Source organism: Aedes albopictus, chromosome 1 (genome assembly GCF_035046485.1).
Source record: "Aedes albopictus strain Foshan chromosome 1, AalbF5, whole genome shotgun sequence".
NCBI lineage: Eukaryota > Metazoa > Arthropoda > Insecta > Diptera > Culicidae > Aedes > Aedes albopictus.
The window spans coordinates 401,843-420,593 of NC_085136.1; the positions used below are offsets into that span (position 1 = coordinate 401,843).

The 18,751-nt window shown below is 38.6% G+C and overlaps 1 protein-coding gene across 1 annotated transcript in view; it reads right to left on the reverse strand.

Annotated features, from left to right (window-relative positions):
• LOC109405223 (fatty-acid amide hydrolase 2) overlaps positions 1–18,751 on the reverse strand; it is a 45,917-nt gene that overhangs the window by 2,994 nt on the left and 24,172 nt on the right. Inside the window, exons 2-3 of the mRNA XM_019678257.3 lie at positions 8,976–9,189; positions 8,202–8,531 (exon numbers count right to left, since the gene is read on the reverse strand). Of these exons, the coding sequence (XP_019533802.3) occupies positions 8,202–8,531; positions 8,976–9,189 (544 nt within the window). The remainder of the gene's footprint in view (positions 1–8,201; positions 8,532–8,975; positions 9,190–18,751) is intronic.

The following is an 18,751-nucleotide window of genomic DNA, read 5'->3' on the forward strand; positions in this document are numbered from 1 at the left end:
TAATGAATGGCAGTTACTGCATGGATATTGAACTATATTTGTTAAAACTTATATACTAAAACTTAATTTAAAGCCTTATAATCTGAAAAGTTATGAAATATGTTAACTTTACATAACATATTTATATATAAAAATCATTGCATACGCTCAATCAAAGGCATGGTACGCAAAACTAGTTTATTATCTTTAAAATGAGCAATTAAAATTGAACTAAAGATCACGGAGATATCATCATTTTGTCGATGACATCAAGAGTTTATTTACCTCATATCTTTTTTTAAATATTTCTTAGCTCAGTTTGGTGAAAAGGACATGAAAGCTGATAGAAATTAGGTAATATTACCGCTCTCATCTTAAATTTTGTCGACCCACATTCCAGTGACACTGCTGGATGTTGCAACTTTAGGTCAAATTTACACATAAATATTTATGTAAAAATTTCTCCTAAACCATGCTCAAAGTTTCTTTGACTTATTATCTTTTGAATGAGACCTAGGATTTTAAAATCGGACGCAAATTGGCGGAGATATGGGCCTGAAAAATGACATGTTTTTGAGATGGCGACACCAAACTTTAGATCGGGAGTGTCGAGAATACTCTCCCAACTGGAACGGGAATCGAACCCGCCGTCTCTGGATTGACGTTTCAAAATCTTATCCACCAGGCTAACTGGGAGATCCCCACATAAATTCCTGGAAGAATCGCAGCAAGAATTTCAGGAGAAATTCCATCGCAAATTCCTGAAGGGATTGCAACAGAGATTCTTGAAGGAATTTATGATGGAATCTCTTAAAAATACCCTGTAATACGAGTAAATTTTGGAAAAATCTCTGGAAGATTTCTGGCAGCGATTCCTGATCAAGTTCAGTTGTATCTATGAATTTTATTATCGTAACAATCAACTTCACTTGGCCAAATTAGTTGTTAAGGCTCAAATGAGAATCGCATTTTTTTTGGGCTTGCAATTTATATATTTCAATTCATTCACTTCCAAAAAAAATCGCATATTATACCAAACTGAAAAGGCAATTTTCTCTAGAATGACGAAATTGCGAACAAAACCAGCGTGTCCCATTGTCATAATTGACTAAATAAACAATCGGACATTCTTATTTTCTTCGATTTGTGAATCATTTTGAGAAAAAGTGCTTTTTTTTAGTTCTGGAACATTTGCCATTTATAATTCAGCCTTAACATATTTATTTATCTAGTTCTGGTTTCTTAAACATGGCAGTTGGCATTACATAAAATACATGTTATATTGAATTGAACGGAAGAAAATGTAATTTTTTTTAATAAAAAAATCCATGAAAACAGTCATTTCTTCTAAGGATATTTTCTTATATTATTGTAGAAATTCTTGCTATTTTTCTGTAATTTTAAAGAGATTTGTTTTACAATGCATGCATATTAAAAAAAAATCTGTGGAAACATTGATAGAAATTACTGGTAAAATTTTCTGAGAGTTTTGAATCATTCTGTAAAACACTAATGGATTATTTAAGAAATACCCTAAAAGTTAGTTGAAACTCCTCAAACACCTTAAAAAATCCTTCTATTATGGATATGTTTTATTTATTTTATTGATGTACAAGGGAGTTGCTGGGCCTAGTCTTCAATGCATCGCCTATACACACACCGTGGAATTTGAGAGTAGGCATTTGCGTGGCTTTAAGGTTTAGGAAAACACAGGTTTGGTGGTCTAGTGGCTATCGCTTCTGATATGTATGCAGAAGATCCAGGGTTCAATCCATGGCCCGTCCCTTTCCTTCTACTTTGTATCTTTCTATGTAATTTCTCTCTCCTCTCTTTATATACAGCTCATCGCCAGAACCAGAAACGAGTTGAAAAAATCCCCTTCCCTTCCTTCCAATTTTCACGAATTGTGTCGCATTATCTTCAGAACACACAGTTCTATCACCTTTCACCTGGCATCCACGCACCAATGTGTGAACCCTTTGCCAATCATATCCCATCAACTCTTTGACATCCGCATGAATTTGTGCAGACGCAGAGATATATTCGGTCTGCTGTGGATGTCGCCTAAAAATAGATCACTAACACCCACACACTTGAGGCATTCTAGGCATTTCTTTCTCTGTAGAGTAAAGATGCATATTAGCCCCAAGACCCGACAGCAATCAAGCTGATCACAAGTTTGTGCCTTTTCCCAGGGATAAAAATTGAAACCTCAACCTTTTCATAGAGAGTCCCTACACTGAAAGACGGCTTGCTGTAATGACCAGCATAGAAATGTTTTCAAATTTACCATGGCAAATCAACCAACAAACGCATCTTGTGTGCGTTTTTTCCTCTCATATCAACCGTTTCGAAAGCCGAGTGATAGCGTGCGAGCCTGGTGATCTCAAGGTTCTTGGTTCGAATCCGGCTACTAACAGAAACTTATTTTAATTGTAAATCGGGTCTATGATAAAATTGAAAACATTAATCTGTCGAACTGGAACGAAACTCAGTCTGCACCAATTTAGTGCAGGTTGCATAGACCAACCATCCGGTCACTTAAAATTGAAATGAAAATGGTTGATTGTACCTTTCTTCTATTCTACAAAAGTTCCTGAAAACAAACTAGTTCCCAGGAATTCCTTTACATATATTTCTTTGGCATATCATCTGATTACTCCACCGAAAGCTACTGAGAGGTGCTACTGAGAGGTTCCAATTAGATTTTTCTCGAATACCGGTAGAATTTTCAGTGTGATCCATCATAAGTATATTTTTAAGGCATATATTCAGAAACCTTTAGATCCCCGGGTAATCTGTTTAGGCGAACCCTCGAGGAAACCTATAAAAATGCAAGAATTTGCAAATCTTTGCAAGGATTTCCGGATATTTTTTTTGTCTTCATTAACGAGGCTTTTGCCCTAGATGAGTTCGCCACGATTCCAGATAAATTACTGGAGAAGTTCCTGGACGTGTTCTTAGAAAAAAAAACCAGGAAACACCCTGAAGGAATTTCGAACTAATTTGCGGTTGAAAACCTTAAAAGAGCTTTAGTAAGAAAATGTAAAAATAATCCCAATGGCTACAGAAGTTCTTCTAGGTAACTGCGGTGGAAGGGTTCTGCTGAGTTTTTTTCAGCACTTTCTACAGCAATTCATCTTGGCATTTTATCAGCATACTCTTCAGGTATTATCCCTAGAAGATTCCTATCTAAAGATTTTTTCGAAAATGTCTTAGGCAGCATCCATTTATTACGTAACACTAGAATCAACATTTGTCGACCCACCCCCCCCCCCTCCCCTCTTCGTAACGCTTTTTTGTATGAAAACCCAATTTTTTTTTTGTATGGGCCGTAACGCTCGGCCATACTCCCCCTCTCCCCCTAGAGCGTTACGTAATTTGTGAATGGCGCCTTACTGTGTTTCATTTAAAAGTTTTTTCATTACCAGCTTTACTCAAAAGATTCTCAAAATAATCTTCTAAGAATTCCTACGCAGCAGCGGTCGGAATTTTCGCTCATTCTCACGAAAATAGAATTCTCCCTCACGCCAATTTTCAGCGAAAATCTGACTTGATAAATCTCCCGCACAAAGAGCAGAGCGAAAACATTTTTTCACTCACTCCCAAAGGTGCGAGAATTTTGTTTGCCCTTTGTCGGCCGATTATGTTGTCTATCCTTGACTCATATGGCGCCGACGATGATTGGTTTTATGCATTATATTTTCTATACCCTCTGTGTGGTTGGCGTGGTGGTGTGGATAGAGTGCGCGTGTCGCGTATGTTTTAGTAATGTTCCAGGTTCGAATCCCGTCGCGGGCACAATTTTTGTTAATCTGCTTTGAAAAGATTTTCGTGAAAATTGGGTGAGAGAAAATTTAACAGAACGAAAAGAAATTATCTGCAGGTTGAAGCGATTTTCAGTAATCATTAATCGCTACTCTCGAAAGAAGTGCTGGAGGGGATAAGTGCTACGCAGTGTTCTTCCTACAATTCTACACTACCTCAGCGCTATCCACGGATGAAAGTTGAATCTTCATGCGATAGTGTGTGTTGCTGATTGTATACGGATTTTAAATCATACTCACACCACCTTCTCTCATAACAAATCAAGAACACTGAGAGCTTCTATCTTGATACGCTTAGAGAGCGCCACCTGTATTGTCGCTTGACATTTTTCATATAAAAAGACAGGAGATGGCATTCTTTGTGTTTGTATTCTTTGATTGTATAAATATTCTCGAAAAAGAGAGCGTAACTGTTGTCTGAACAATCAAAAACTGAAGTTGAGCTCAGTTGTCAAAACTGTCAAACAAATGATACGTCAAACCAATATTCAGCTAGTATTGTGTTCAGCTATTGACACCATTATCTATGAAAAAGTAGACTATGCAAATTTAATGTTTAATATTTATTGCAAAAAGCGTAAATTAACTTTTACACCGTCTCATCGATCTACATCATCTTCCAAGCATCCAATCGTTTTGCGGTCTTCAAGAGAATGATTCGTGGATGAGGAACATTGATCGGTTTGAATTAAGGAGACAAGGGGCGACCTCTGGGATTTAATTTCTGTAAGTGTAACTTTTCCCATAGTAAATCCTATATAAACTGTGAACCGCTTGCGCTAAATTATAGTTTCACCGATCGCGGACCTAAATGGAATCTAAAAAGTCGACTGGAGTCGACAAGCGTGTCCCATACTAATGTTCATGGGAGATGGTTATATTTGCGGTTAGGGGAAAATTAGGTAGATCGATGGGATTTTAATTATCTTATAGGGTATTTGTACCCTTATTAATCTCATTAGGGATGTGCAGCATGAAAATCATTCAAAGCGCAATGTATACGCTTTTAATTTGCAACTAAAAAACCGTGTCATCAATTGGCTCGGTAGCTTAGTTGGTAAAGCACATGTCAAGCGTATAAAGGTCATGAGTTCAAATCTTACCAGAGCTGTGGATTTTTTTTTTTCCTAATTCAACCAATAATTTATCCATTTGCACATATGCACGTTGACCTCACGGGTTGGTATTACCAAAATTTTGCACTTTCAGTGAATCTAGAAAATCATCTTACGTAAAATGTATAACACTTGAGCACAACTGAAAAAGTCGAGTACATCCCAAGTAACCACGAAGCCGTATATAAGTGCATCAATTTTGCCGTATATTTATATTTAAAATTGTGTAAATAATGCTGCATTACTTTAAATACCTCATTGAAGCAATATTAAAGTCGAAAAGGGCCCCACTAAAATTAAATTAGTGCCACATATTGCTGCACGTTGACAGCCATTGCTAAAGTGACATAAATGCATGTGCTGTACATTTGCATTTGCACATGCTTAATACGTGCAACACGAAAAACCAAAACAAAAATCTATTTTTAGCACCGTTTCGTTATCGACGGTACTAATGCCCCCCACATGAATGTTTTAACCATTTTTTTTGTTGCCAGGTCGGGAGTCGAACCAGAAGTGTTGAAGACCGCTTGATGAGTTACATTCGCGCTGGTGCTGTGGACCGTTTCTGCTGCTGTGATAACAGCCGATATTTCATTAACTAAAAGAAAACTGTTATTCTGCCTCAACCATTTCAGTAGAGGGCAAAACGACTATGTCATATGTAATTACAGGGATTCGTAATCACATTCTGATAAATCGCTGATAAATGCATAATGCATTCTATAGAAGATATTCAATCAATATAAGAAAAATAAAACACCTTTCGTACAATGCTCATAATATTATGCTAATTGTGGTTTCCATCATAATTGGCATGCGATAGCAGTCAAAAAAAGGGTTTTCTGAAGAAAGTCGTCGATCGGTGGTTCAAACGAGGATTAAGTTGGTCGGGAGTCGAACCAGAAGTGTTGAAGACCGCTATAGTTGACCATGAAGTTGTTAACTTTTCTTGATTTCATTTGTTTACCATTAGAGTCAAGCTTTTATAATTGTATTGTTAGAGCAATCTTTGCTAGTTTGTACATTGCATTTATACAGTTTTTGCAGTGTTGAATTATTGAATTATCGTATATCACCTTTTAATGCACCCTAATGTAAAGAAAAAATGTAATGCATCAATACATTGATAATGCCAATCTAAAGGTATATTGCATGAGAAGTGTGGAATTACTGCATTTCGCATTGCAAAGGTTGATATTCAGTCTAATTCGTGCAATGATATAATGCTTGTGATTACTTGGGATGTATTTGCATTTCTGCAATAACAGTTTCTCAATCTTCGGCATCAATGATGACGCAAACCTCTGCATCTCGAGTTTGATTCTTGCAAATCTTCAGAAATACAATCCTCTGAATGTAGCATTGACGTAGTAACAAACATCAATCCTCCAAGGCTTATTATCAAAAATACTGATGATAATAATATTTTGTCGAAATGAAACAGCAGACTCATTTTTTCGCATCTGCTGATAAGAAATTAAAGGGTGTCAGGCCATTCGGCCGAAGGTCATTAGGCCGAAGGCCATTCGGCCGAAGGTCATTAGGCCGAATGGTCATTAGGCCGAATGGTCATTAGGCCGAATGGTCATCAGGCCGAATGGTCATTGGGTCTTCTTCTTGCCGTTACGTCCCCACTGAGACAAAGCCTGCTTCTCAGCTTATTAACTGAGAGCTTCCTCTGCAAATGACCATTTTGCATGTATGTATCGTGTGATAGGCACGAAGATACTTTATTGATGCTGAATCTACTGATATTTTACCCATGAATTTTTCCTTCTTTTAAATATAGGCTGTTCTTTCTAGTATCATTGCTGAAATAGTTTTTGGCGCTGAAACTGCTGATATTCAATTCATAAATTTTTCCTTCTTTAAAACATAGGCTATTCTTTCTACCCAAGTAACCAGTAAGCATTTAAAATAGCATTCCATCAGCATTATAGTAGCCTTTACGACAAGGTGTTTAATGCTGATTAGCCGCATATGCGACTATAGTGCTACCTCACAGCAGGTTTTGGCAAAATAACGGGCTGTCTTAGTGCTATCCCTTCAGGAACGTCGTGACGAAATGTCAAAGAAGCGTAACGCCTCGTCGAGCAATAAAAAAAACAAAAATAGATTGACGTCTGCTTCTCGTTCTCTCAGCCTGCTTCCCCGCTTCATCGTCCTTCCATATTCCAGCCGGTGCTAGGTGGTACTTTTTTGCTGATTTTTGTAGTGATGTAGGTTTGAACTTACGATCCGGAGATTGATTAATCATATCTGCTTCGGATTCTGTTGCTCCTGATCCACGATGCTAAAGCAGTCCCGGTGGCGTGCGTTGATTAAATCACCAATATAAAGAATGATTCGATAACAGCTTCAGATTCAACATCCAAAACTTGTTTTCATTGAGATTTTTCATTGTGGTAGAGCATTACGATCCCTTCTTTTAAATATCTGTGGAATATGATTGTTTCTTCCCTCTTTCAAACAATCCTATGATCCACCAAAGCATCCACCTATTCGGCACATATTTTCCGACGAAATGATGAATAATTGGAGATTTTTTGATGATGTTCGGTTCCCAATCCAATCCAGCTGCAGTAATGTTTTCTTTGGTGCTTTTGGATGAGTAGGGGAAAATGAAGAAACAAATAAGATGCACAAATTTGTAAATAGAAACATAGGCTCTGTAAGAGAGAGACAAAATGTGTTGCCAAATGCGTAACATATCTCCCAACCTTTTTGCTCCTAGCATTTAAAGAGCAGTTGAAAAGCATTCTGTATGCTCCCAAGTGAAACCACTTCAAGCAGTTGAAATGCTAATTAACAGCCGAAAGCTTTTGAGCAGCACAGCTTATGCTAACTCAAGGCAGCTATGCATTCGAACTGCTTATGTAGGGCAGCAAGCAGTTTAAATGCGTAATACGGGCTGATACACGGCTTATTCAAATGCTTAGTGGTTACCTGGGTAGTTCCATTGTTAAACTAGTTTTTGTCAAAAATTGTTGGAAAAGGTAAAAACAACGGCTAACTTTCAATTCGTCCTGATGACCATTCGGCCTAATGACCTTCGGCCTAATGGCCTTCGGCCTAATGACCTTCGGCCTAATGACCCAGCATCAAGTTGGTATGTGTGTAATTACTGAATGTATTATTGTTTATATCAATCAATATGGTGCATAATACATCGTGCATTACGTATTCCCCAGAACTCTCGTAGACGCACTGTTGTGCAAACCTATGTGAGACGTAGCTCCAACTTCACGTGATTTTGTGAATAACTCGTTGAACTCACCTGCCGTTGGCTTATGGCCGAATATGCCGTTGAACAGCGCTGGCACCCGGATCGATCCGGCAACGTCACTTCCCACGCCGAACAGCGAAGCGCCGGCCGCAATCAGTGCACCCTCCCCTCCGGAGGAACCGCCGGCCGTCCGGCGGTTATCGTACGGGTTCAACGTTCGGCCGGTGATGTGGTTGTACGACTCCCAGCTGAGACAGTATTCCGGCGTGTTGGACACCAACAGGGGAATACACCCGGCCGCCCTCAGTAGTGCCACCGCTTCACCGTCGGAGCTCGCCTTGATTCCCGCACGAGGTAGAGAGCCTCCGGTGAACAGGGCACCTGCAACGAGTCAGAAGAGTCAACCATTGCATTGCTCGCCGCATGCAATACATTAGCGTTTCGTTTCGCAGATATCGATAACCTTTGCGCAGCGGATCACAACGGTCCGCGCGGTTTTAGGTCAGTGCTTTCTTGCCGGTACTGATAAGAGCTGGCGAGACACATTCGTACCGAAGTAAAAATAGCAACACTCTGTTTTTTAACGGTTTGCTTAAGCTGGATTGGAACAGTTATTGGATTTACTTTAAAGGACCATATTATTTTTTGTATATTCCTAGATTTGAACGTCCTAAACTTTTACTGGAATGGACAAGTTCCTTAAAAGTAAACCCAGCTGAATTTCATGTATATTAAAACTGAGTAAACGGTAATAAACCTCATAAAACGACAGAAAATCAGAGTGTTGCTAATATCATACCTCTCGGTCTACAAGGAAGTCCTTACCTTTCAACCCGCAGCTTTCCTTCACCGTGAATGGAACCCCCAGCAGCGGATAGGTTTTGATGAGCCAAATCGTTTGCATGTCGGCAATCATCTGGTCTGCCTTCTTGGCTTCCTCGATGGCCGCCGCGAATCGTTCCTCGACCACGGCATTGATCAACGGATTCACCTCCCGGATCCGGTCGATGTAGGCCCGTACCACGTCTTCCGAGCGGAGCTGCAGGACAAGCAGGAAGGAACAAAAAAAAATGCATACATTAAACACCGTGTGCCGTTAGTTATCCGTTGAATAGCAAGAGTGAGCAAGCAATCAATAAGCGTCGATGTGCTAATTGCGCCAATATGTACTCGACGGGCGCGCGCGCGGAGAGCGCACGCACTGTTTTTTTCTGGTTCCGTGACGGCAGCGCGGATAGCCGCGGCTTCTACGTCGCAATGCAATGCCTCCTCCATATGTGAACTGCCTACCACCCGCCGCCAGAGCTAAGCAAGCCGGTTGAATGGTGGTTGGTGGTTCAAGTTCAAGGCCACCTTTGGTATGGCGAGCTGACCACCAGCAAGAACAACACGCTACCGGTTCACTTGGACCACTTCACCATTTGCAGCAGCCAACCAAAGGAGGCTTCAAAATTGAAGTATCGGGATTTGTTGATTTTTAATCAAAGCTTTTTTTTGTATGTAGGATACCTATAACGGACGATCAACCTGTCTAGTAACCGGGTACAGTAAAAAATGCGTATGTCTGATACGGACTATTTTTTTCCTAGACCGAATGAATGATTAGGTCTGCTCCTACTCGAAGCAGAATTTTAAACACGATATCGAACCGGTCGGCAAAAAAGCGGTTAACGATGATGATGAGTGTTGTTATATGGTGTGGTTTAATGTTTTCATCGTGTTTAGTGACTTTTTGTTTGTACTTTAGTTGTTAAGTTATTAACTTTGTGTGCAGCCATAAAGCGCCATCTGGTACAGTATGATAGGTTATAAATGACTGAGATAATTAAACAATTATTGACCGCTGTTGACTCCATTGAGTTGTGTATACAGTATAGGACCAACATGAAGCAACAAAAAGTTGTTTTTGTGTTTAGTAGGGTAAGGGAGGTATTTTGGACCCCTTTAGGAAGTAGATGAACAATTCAGCGAAAAAAGAAGGTTCCCACTTCAAAATATGGATAATTTCAGTAGGCATTACGTAGAGCAACATGTTTTCTGTCGAAAAAGGCCAAACAGAACTCAAAATTGTTGTAGTAAATACAAGAAATATCAAAACTCCTGAAGGATCTCGGGCTTCTATTTTGGACCACCTGATTTTATTTTGGACCACCAAGTGCACATATTTTGGCCCACCAAATAAAACTTCAATTGATTGATGAAATGAAAGCCACCTCAGCTAAAATTTAAAAATAGTTAAAACTACGTAAAGTTTACATCATTTCTATTCATTTGTTGAGGCAGGGAACGTTTAAAAATTACGTAACGGTAAAAAAAGATGAAATTTTGTGGCAATTGCCAGTTTTGACGCATTGCAGTATGATGTTTCATAAAAAAAAATGTTACGCAAAACGTGTATTTATTAACTTTTGTATGACGTCAGTTACCATGCTTAAATTACGTTACGCTTAATAGGAAATGTGAAAGTCTAGTGATTTTGCTAAATAATAAAGGCGTTCCACACATATTGTAATGAGTGGAAAGGCCATCAAAAATAAAGTAATTTGAATGATCCGTAAATTGTCAAACATACATTAGATAACACATTGTCTCAGTCATCAACCGATTGCCGAGAAGGACAATTTTTCTAAACTGGATGACTTAACACCTGAAAATTTCAACTTGTCGACAAGTTGTAAGGAAACAAGTCGAATCGAAATTTTTAGCTTGGCGAAAAGTTGTTAGAACAAATCGAACCAACAACAATCTCATTGTAAAATAAACGTATAACAACTCAGATCACGGGAGGTCCTAACTTATTCTATTTATCTATTTTTAGAGTACATTACATTGGCATGAATATTTTCTCCTTTTAGAAGGAACTGGAGAGATGGTTCTGACAGGTGGTCCAAAATATGTCCACATCTGATTATGTTGAACATATTTTGGCCATACCTCAAACCACTATTTTAGTAAATATTATCCCTCCACCGAGGTTAAGAACAGTTTATTTTGAGTTCTTACAAGGCCCTAACTACATTCACATGAAATAAATATTTAATTGTAAAATTTAATACCTCTTCGAAGCCGACTACAAATTTGTCACCTTCTTTGTTTTTGGTGCTTTTCCGTGCGTTTCATTGGAAGTGAAAACATTTTCTCTATTTTTGATGCGAAACATCATATTTAACTGACATCCAAAATAAAAGTCATCACATAATTTAATACTTTTCGTATTCCAATAAAAATTTACCAAAATTTAGTAGAGATTACGTGATAAATATCATAAAACTCCCTAGGTGGGCCAAAATACCTGCCCGGTCCAAAATACCTCCACTACCCTATATGGCGAGATTCATCTATCGTTTTTTGATATGCACGTAAAAATTATACAGATTATTTAATCTTTCAGAAATTGTCCTCAGTTGATATTGAAGCAATCACTCAGTACGTGTGGATATATGAAACATAAGTGCATCATTAATTTGAACCAAAAATATGTTTTTGCGTCTTCGACCACCCCGAGCGACACCACGCTTACGCTGTGTGCTACAAGCGTTTTAACATGGTTCGTACAGTACACGTACTAAAACGTCTGAAGGTACATATATCCTTATTACAAATACATTAAGCTTTACAATTTTCAAGAATAGTTTTACTCATTTATGAAAGAATCAAAAAATGCTCCAATTTGTCGTTGCTATACTGCCTATGATCGCATAATTGTCCCATATGAATAGGAAACCCAGCAAAGATGGGACTGATATGCGATCATGGGTAGTATATTTTTCTATAAAGTTGGTAGTCAACGTTGAGAAATGCTATTGGAATGAACACCACTACGGAAAGTTCAAGATAACGTGACTCAAGTTGAGGGTCGGTGGTTTGAACTGAAGATCTTTCAGGGTGTCTATTCATAACTCAAAATAGAATTCCCTGAGTTTTCCAGGTTTTGCCAGATGAAATTTTGAAAGTTTTGAATTATAAACTTAAATAAATTATAAAACAACCCAAATTTTCTGAAAATTATAAAGGGTGACTTAGGGTATCATCGGCAGGTTTGTTCTCTTCGTCATGAGGGATTTATGCCAGATAAATTGCCTGAAACTTGATCATATTCAGCTTGGTTGGGCAGGATTTGATGCCAACTCTGAGTTCAACAGGTTTAAAAAAAACCATGACGAAGAGAACAAAACTGCCGAAAATACGTAAGTTCTCCTACTCTTCAAAAAATTCTTTCAAGATTTCTGAGCATAATTCCTGAAATTTCTTCCAAAGTTTCTCCCTGGCTCTCCGCAGGATTCTTTCACACGAGATATCTGTTTGAGTACGTCCCGATATTTCTTGCAAAGGTTTTCCGATATATTTCTAGAGATTCTCGCTGGATACCTCCTGAAGATCCATCCAAAACTATTCAAAGTTTCTTCAAGAGTGTCATTGGTTGAACCTCGTAGCCATGCGGTTAGAGTCCGGGTGGATGAGGGTTCGTTTCCCGCTCCGAGCGATGAAATTTTTCCGTATTAAGTTTCGTTCAATCGGTACAGCCGCCGGCTGAAGCCAGTGTCCATGTCTGTTTTAGTGGTTTTCCGGGACAGCTATCCATAAACTATTGAACTTTTCCGATAGTTCTCCGATATTCCTCTTGTTTTACCCGCGGAACCTCGTCCGCAGCTGCTTTCAGGTATCCATGAGGTTTTCAGAATTCCTCCTTGAATGTCCTTAATAATTCTTCTCGGGATTACTATTACCTAGAACTTTTTTCGAGATGTCTCATTTTTTCCTCAGGTTTTTCCTGAAGTTCATGTCAAGATTTTTTCAATAACACTTTGCGGAATTTTTCGCAACTTTTATTTGAATTCCCTCGAATATTTCTCCATGAATTTCCTATAAGGGACGATTCAAATATGACGTCCATCATTTTTCGGGGATTTTTGACCCCCCTCCCCCCTCTGTCACGCTTTTTCGTATACCTAACATATGGAGTGTCAAACTTTCTCAGACCTCCCCTCCCCCCTAAATGATGGACGTCATATTTGAATGACCCCTAAGGTAGTTCGTAAGTTATCTCAGGCGACATTCTGAGGAAAACCCGTAGAAGGATCCCTGCAATTACTTTGGGAGAAATCCCTAAAGGAGTATCCAGAATCTCGGGACAATTTCTGGTAAAGATTCCGGGAAGAATTTTGAATAATGCATAGAATATCTGTAAAAACTCTCAGGTGGATCACTGCAAGAAATCCGGTACAACTACAAGAAACAGCCTGGCTCTGAAAGAATGCGAGAGAAGAATTCAATGAGAAATATCAGCAATAACTCCTGTGGAAATCCCAGAAGGAACTCTGGAAAAAAAAATCTAAGGAGAAAATCCAGGGTAATTTAAGAAAAACTTTGAGAGACATCTCATGACCAACATCGGAAGGAATCTTCTGAGAGAAGTTCCAGGAGATACTCCGAGAAAAATCTCAGGTAAAGCTTCAAAATAAACCTCGCGAAAACTTTGAACAAATTCCTGTAGGAGACTAGGAGGAACATCTCGAAGAAAGCCCAAAGCAATGGTTTGAAGATATCACATGAAACAAATGAAAGAAATCTTTTGAGGAGCTCTTGCTCTAAATTCGTGAAAACTCTTTCAGAAACCCTTGCACGGTCAGAAAATTCACTCATTTTGGAGCTAAAGTGGGACAACTCAAAAATGAGTAAATTTTATTTCCAGCGATAGCGCTGGCCCAAGTGCGAAAATCTCATCAGTTTAAGTTGTATAATATTCTTGCTGATGTGAAGACTATTATACGGCTTAAACTGTTTGGATTTTTGCACACGGGCCAGCGCTATCGCTGGAAATGCAATTTACTCATTTTTTGAGCTGTTCCAGTTTAGCTCAGTTTTGTGTGAATCTTACTCATTTTAGAGTAACTTTTTCTTAGCGTGTGGAGGAACTTTAGTAGAAATCCCAGGAATAACTCCTTTAGCAACTCTGAAAGACATTCTGTGAAGATCTTCTGGGTAAGTCCCAAGAAGAACACCGCAAGGAATCGGGTAAAATTTCCGTGAGGAGTGCCGAAAGAAATTCCACGATTTATCCCGACAGATATTCTTATAGAGTATTCGGGATAAATTCTGGTGGAAATCCTACGAAGATTTCATTCAGCAAAACACTGGAGGAACTCTGGGAGGAAATAGCATCCCCGTGAAAAACTCCAGGAAAAATCGGTTGGAATTCAGGAATCCTGGAAGGAATCCGGAAGTATACCTTTCCGGAAAAAATCAAAAAGGAATACCAAGAAAAATAGCGTCAAAAATGCGGAAGGAATTTTATAAGTAATCCTGGGAGACATTCCAGGAGGTATTTTTAAAGAAGTTCCAGAAAGAAATTCTGACGGAATTTCAGAAAAAAATCCTTGTAGCGAAATTTCAATATGGATTTTTAATACCAGGTTCATACGACCTAATGTTTTTTTATCGGAGTAAAATTTCCCTGAGTACTCCAGAAATTCCCTGAGTATTCCAGGTTTTTCCCTGTTAAATAAAATTCCCTGAGGATTCCCGGTTTTCCAGGTTTTTCCAGGTAGTAGACACCCTGTCTTTACATCGTCTGCATAGAACAAGCGAAATTCAGGTCGAAGCAGCATTTCAACTTTATTCAATTTAATTTTAAGATACACTCTCAAATTTTATGCCGCCGTCTATCACCGATTGCAAGAGAGTTCAGGCTGGATTCATGGGTGAACGCGCTACAATGCACAGATACAGATGTTCGCTAGGTGTTGCGGAAATGCCGCGAATACAACGTGCCCACACATCACTTGTTCATCGATTTCAAATCGGCGTATGATACAATCGATCGAGAACAGCTATGGTAGATTATGTCCGAATATGGATTCCCGGATAATCTGATACGTTTGATAATGCCGACGATGGATCAAGTGATGTGCGTAATTTGAGGACACTCACGAGTCCCTTAGAATGTTGCAGAGGGTTACGGCAAGGTGATGGTCTTTCGTGCTTGCTGTTCGCCTTAGAAGGAGAGCGGGGATAAACACGAGTGGAATGATGTTCACGAAGTCCGTTCAGCTGCTTGGTTTCGCTGATGATATTGATATTATAGCTCGTAAATTTGAGACGATGGCGGAAACGTACCTCCGACTAAAGTGTGAAGCCTGGCGAATCGGATTAGTCATTAATGTGTCGAAGACAAAGTGCATGATGGCAAAGGGCTCCAGGGAGGAATCACCGTGCCAGCCACCCAGAATTTCAGTTTCAGTTCCAGGAAATGTTGTTGAGATTTCTTCAGAAATTTCTCCTGTGATTTCTTCAGTGATTTATCTTAGGTCACTCTTCCCGAATTTCTTCCATTGTGTTTATCCAGGGTTTCTCCCTGGCTTCCTCTCGCGATTTCTCCAAGAATTTCTCCTGAGATTCATCTACGGGCTCTTTCATGGATTTCTCCAGGGATTTTTCCAGGGTTCTCTTAATGGATTCCTCCTGAAGCTCCGCTAGAGATTTCTCCAAAAATTGAGTTAGAGATTCCTCCAGGGATATCTTCATATATTCCTATAGCAGATATTTCTTCAAGAGATTCCTCCATTTGGTATTATTGGAATTTACCTAGAGATTCCTCCTGAAATGTTACCAGGCATTAATAAAGAATTCCCTCTAAATATCATGTTAGGGTTAACTCCAGTAATTCCTCTAGTAGAGATTTCTCCAGAGGTTTCTACATGGACTTCTCTAGGGATTTTCTTGAAATTTCCCTCTGAAGTTCCTCCAGGATATTTTCCTGGAATTCCCTCCATAGTTCCGAAAATTTCTCTTGCCATTCATGGATACATTTACACTCAAAAGGTAGTGTAAATGCATTCTGTTGTTCACAACCTGTTGTTAACTCACGAGGTGACAGTTAATGCGTTTCAGGGTAGTTTAAAACAGAAGTAAACATTAACCCTAGTAAGATGTTGGGGTCAATATGACCCCCCGGTGCATCTATCATAACATCCTAAAGAGGGTTAAATATAAAGTTTTTTTTGCTGAATCAGTATAGTTACCTCTGTATTAATAAATAACTCAAAACTTTAGTACTTTATGAATTTTCTTAAAATACTGAGTTTTGCTAATCTATATACATCTACGAATTTTCCTTGTAAATCCACAATTTTTAGACGATTGTTGAATTAAATTTTTTACAATTAGTAGAAAACTCAAATAACCCGAGACTATCACGCCGGGGACCTGGGATCGAATCCCACTCCCGACATATGTACTCACAAAATGTGAGTTCTTCCTTCGGAAGGGAAGTAAAGCGTGGGTCCCGAGATGAACTAGCCTAGGGTTAAAAATCTCGTTAATACAAACAAAAAAAAAAAAAATAACCCGAGTTATATTAAAAATTGATTGAAATGTTCATGTTTTTTCTTATGACATGAGTATTGTTCTGAAAATATTTAACTTTCCAGGACGGTCCCTTTCATCTTTCGCGACATATGACTTGGAACTTGGAAGAAAAGGACATCCGGCAGGGCGCATTAATGGCATTTTCCACGGTGTTTTTGGCGAATTGGTGAGAGCGTTTCAGGCTACATATTATTTTCTATTCTTTTCTTTTCTTTAGCGGCGACGTTCATAAACCATTACGGAGGAACTTGTTTTTGTTACGTCATAGCTCCTCAACTCTGAGAAATCAGTGCTTTATTTTATTTCGGAGAGCCCGCAAAGGCGCTTGAGCCTAGGCACAAGGGCCAGAACACGGTTTAAATATTTGTGTTCCATCCCAGGGGTGGCGTTAGCCTTTTTAGCAGCGTCACCCCCACCGATTTTTCACGCAGTTGGCTTTCTACATCAAACTGGGCGGTTGGTACGAGATGTCCCCGCTTAACGGTTTGACTGTAGAATCAATAACGCTGCACAGTAAGCCTGGCCGCTGTAATGCTTGTAATGCATTTTCAATGTACTGCAAGCATTAAGAGAAATGATATATGTAAGTAGTCGATTCTATCATTTTCCAAGATTCTTTCAATGAATGGTAGACTAAACTAGAAAATATTCAACCTTTCATGACGCGTGCCTGTTTGATCCGAAAACTGCACCGCGCTCGCGCAGGATACGACGAGAGAGGTTTGTTTTGGAAGTGTTGTGCTTTTTTTTAACGGCGCGCGTCCTAAAGGGTTAAAGCTGTAATTAGACCAGAAGTTTAGAAAATTCAAAAACACTCTTGTAGAGAATGTGACGATTCCGGTTATTACAACTCAGTTTGGCCGAAACGATGGCATATTTACTAAAATCACGAATTTGGGATAAACTTTAAAGGATTTCTGCCAGGGATTTTGGATTTCTGGTAAAACTCTTCAAGATTAGTTTGATTGAATTTATGAAAAAATATTCCCATGGAATTTTCGTTCAGTTTCTGTCGTCATTCTCTAAGAACTTTCTTCGATAATCGTATTAAGAGGAATTTAAAAATATGTTTATAAGTTTAAGTATAACAAATTTGTTCAAATTTGCTCTGGACTTTTCTCTTTTCTGATTCTTGTTACCATTCTATTAGAAATTCTATCAGACATTCTTCCAGAACTTCAATTTGGAATTCCTCTACAAAGCTTTGCAACTATTTCGGGCGTTTTGCAGAAAATTGTGCCTTAAGGTTTCTAGACAACGTCTTCCTATGAAAATTTGGCCAGTAAAGTTTGATTTTTTTTCTAGAACTCTGAAATTCCATAAATATTTCAGGGATTCTATAAGAAATTTCTCCAGATTCACCAGGAAATAAAAATTCAGATTACCAACACATAAAAAGAAGCTTAAAACAGCTTCTTAAGTTGAAGTTTGCTTAAGTAATGTTTATTCAACTTGTACAGAAGTTGTTTGTTAGGAATGAGTTTTATACATAAAGGCTTCGATTGGCATGCAGGAAATTCGGAAACAGTGGTAAGAAATTCCCTTTGAAAATTTGCCAAAACTGACAGCAGGGGTTGTGCAAGAATGGCAAGAAAAGTCAGTAATTTCTTAAAAAATATTGGTCAAATGTCGCTATTGAATATTTTTATGACTTTTGACTGATTAGTCTGAAATTATTTGCCCAATGCTATAAATACAAAGATCTCGAAAACCTAAAAAAAACTTTAGCATGAACTCTCAAAAAATAAAAATAAATCTCAGTTTGAGTTCAGAATTTTATGAGATTTCTAGGATTTTTACAGATAAAATAAAATGATAATTCAAGTCTAACTTTACCAAAAACTGTATGTAACAAAATCGACGAACGGAGAAAAACGAAGGGGAAGTTCGCTATTCCCATAGCAACTCATGCATTGAGAATTTTAGAAACGTGAAAAATCCGGGTATTTTTTCACAAATCATCCTCAAAGATGAGTGATACAAGTAGTCCTTTACGAGATTCAGTGCCTCATGTAAAAAACCCTTTTTTGTTAACATATGTTACATACGGTGTTTGGTAAGGTTGGGCTTGAATTCCACTTTTCCCAAGATGTTTTTCTTCAGTAGGAGTTCTTGTTGTCATTACCCTGAAAATATCAAACAAATGTAAGTGTTGGTGATTTCGTTTCGTGAGTGTTGCCGAGGATTTCGTGATTTGTTAAAATGTTAATACTCGTGATTAGTGTAGGTTCTTT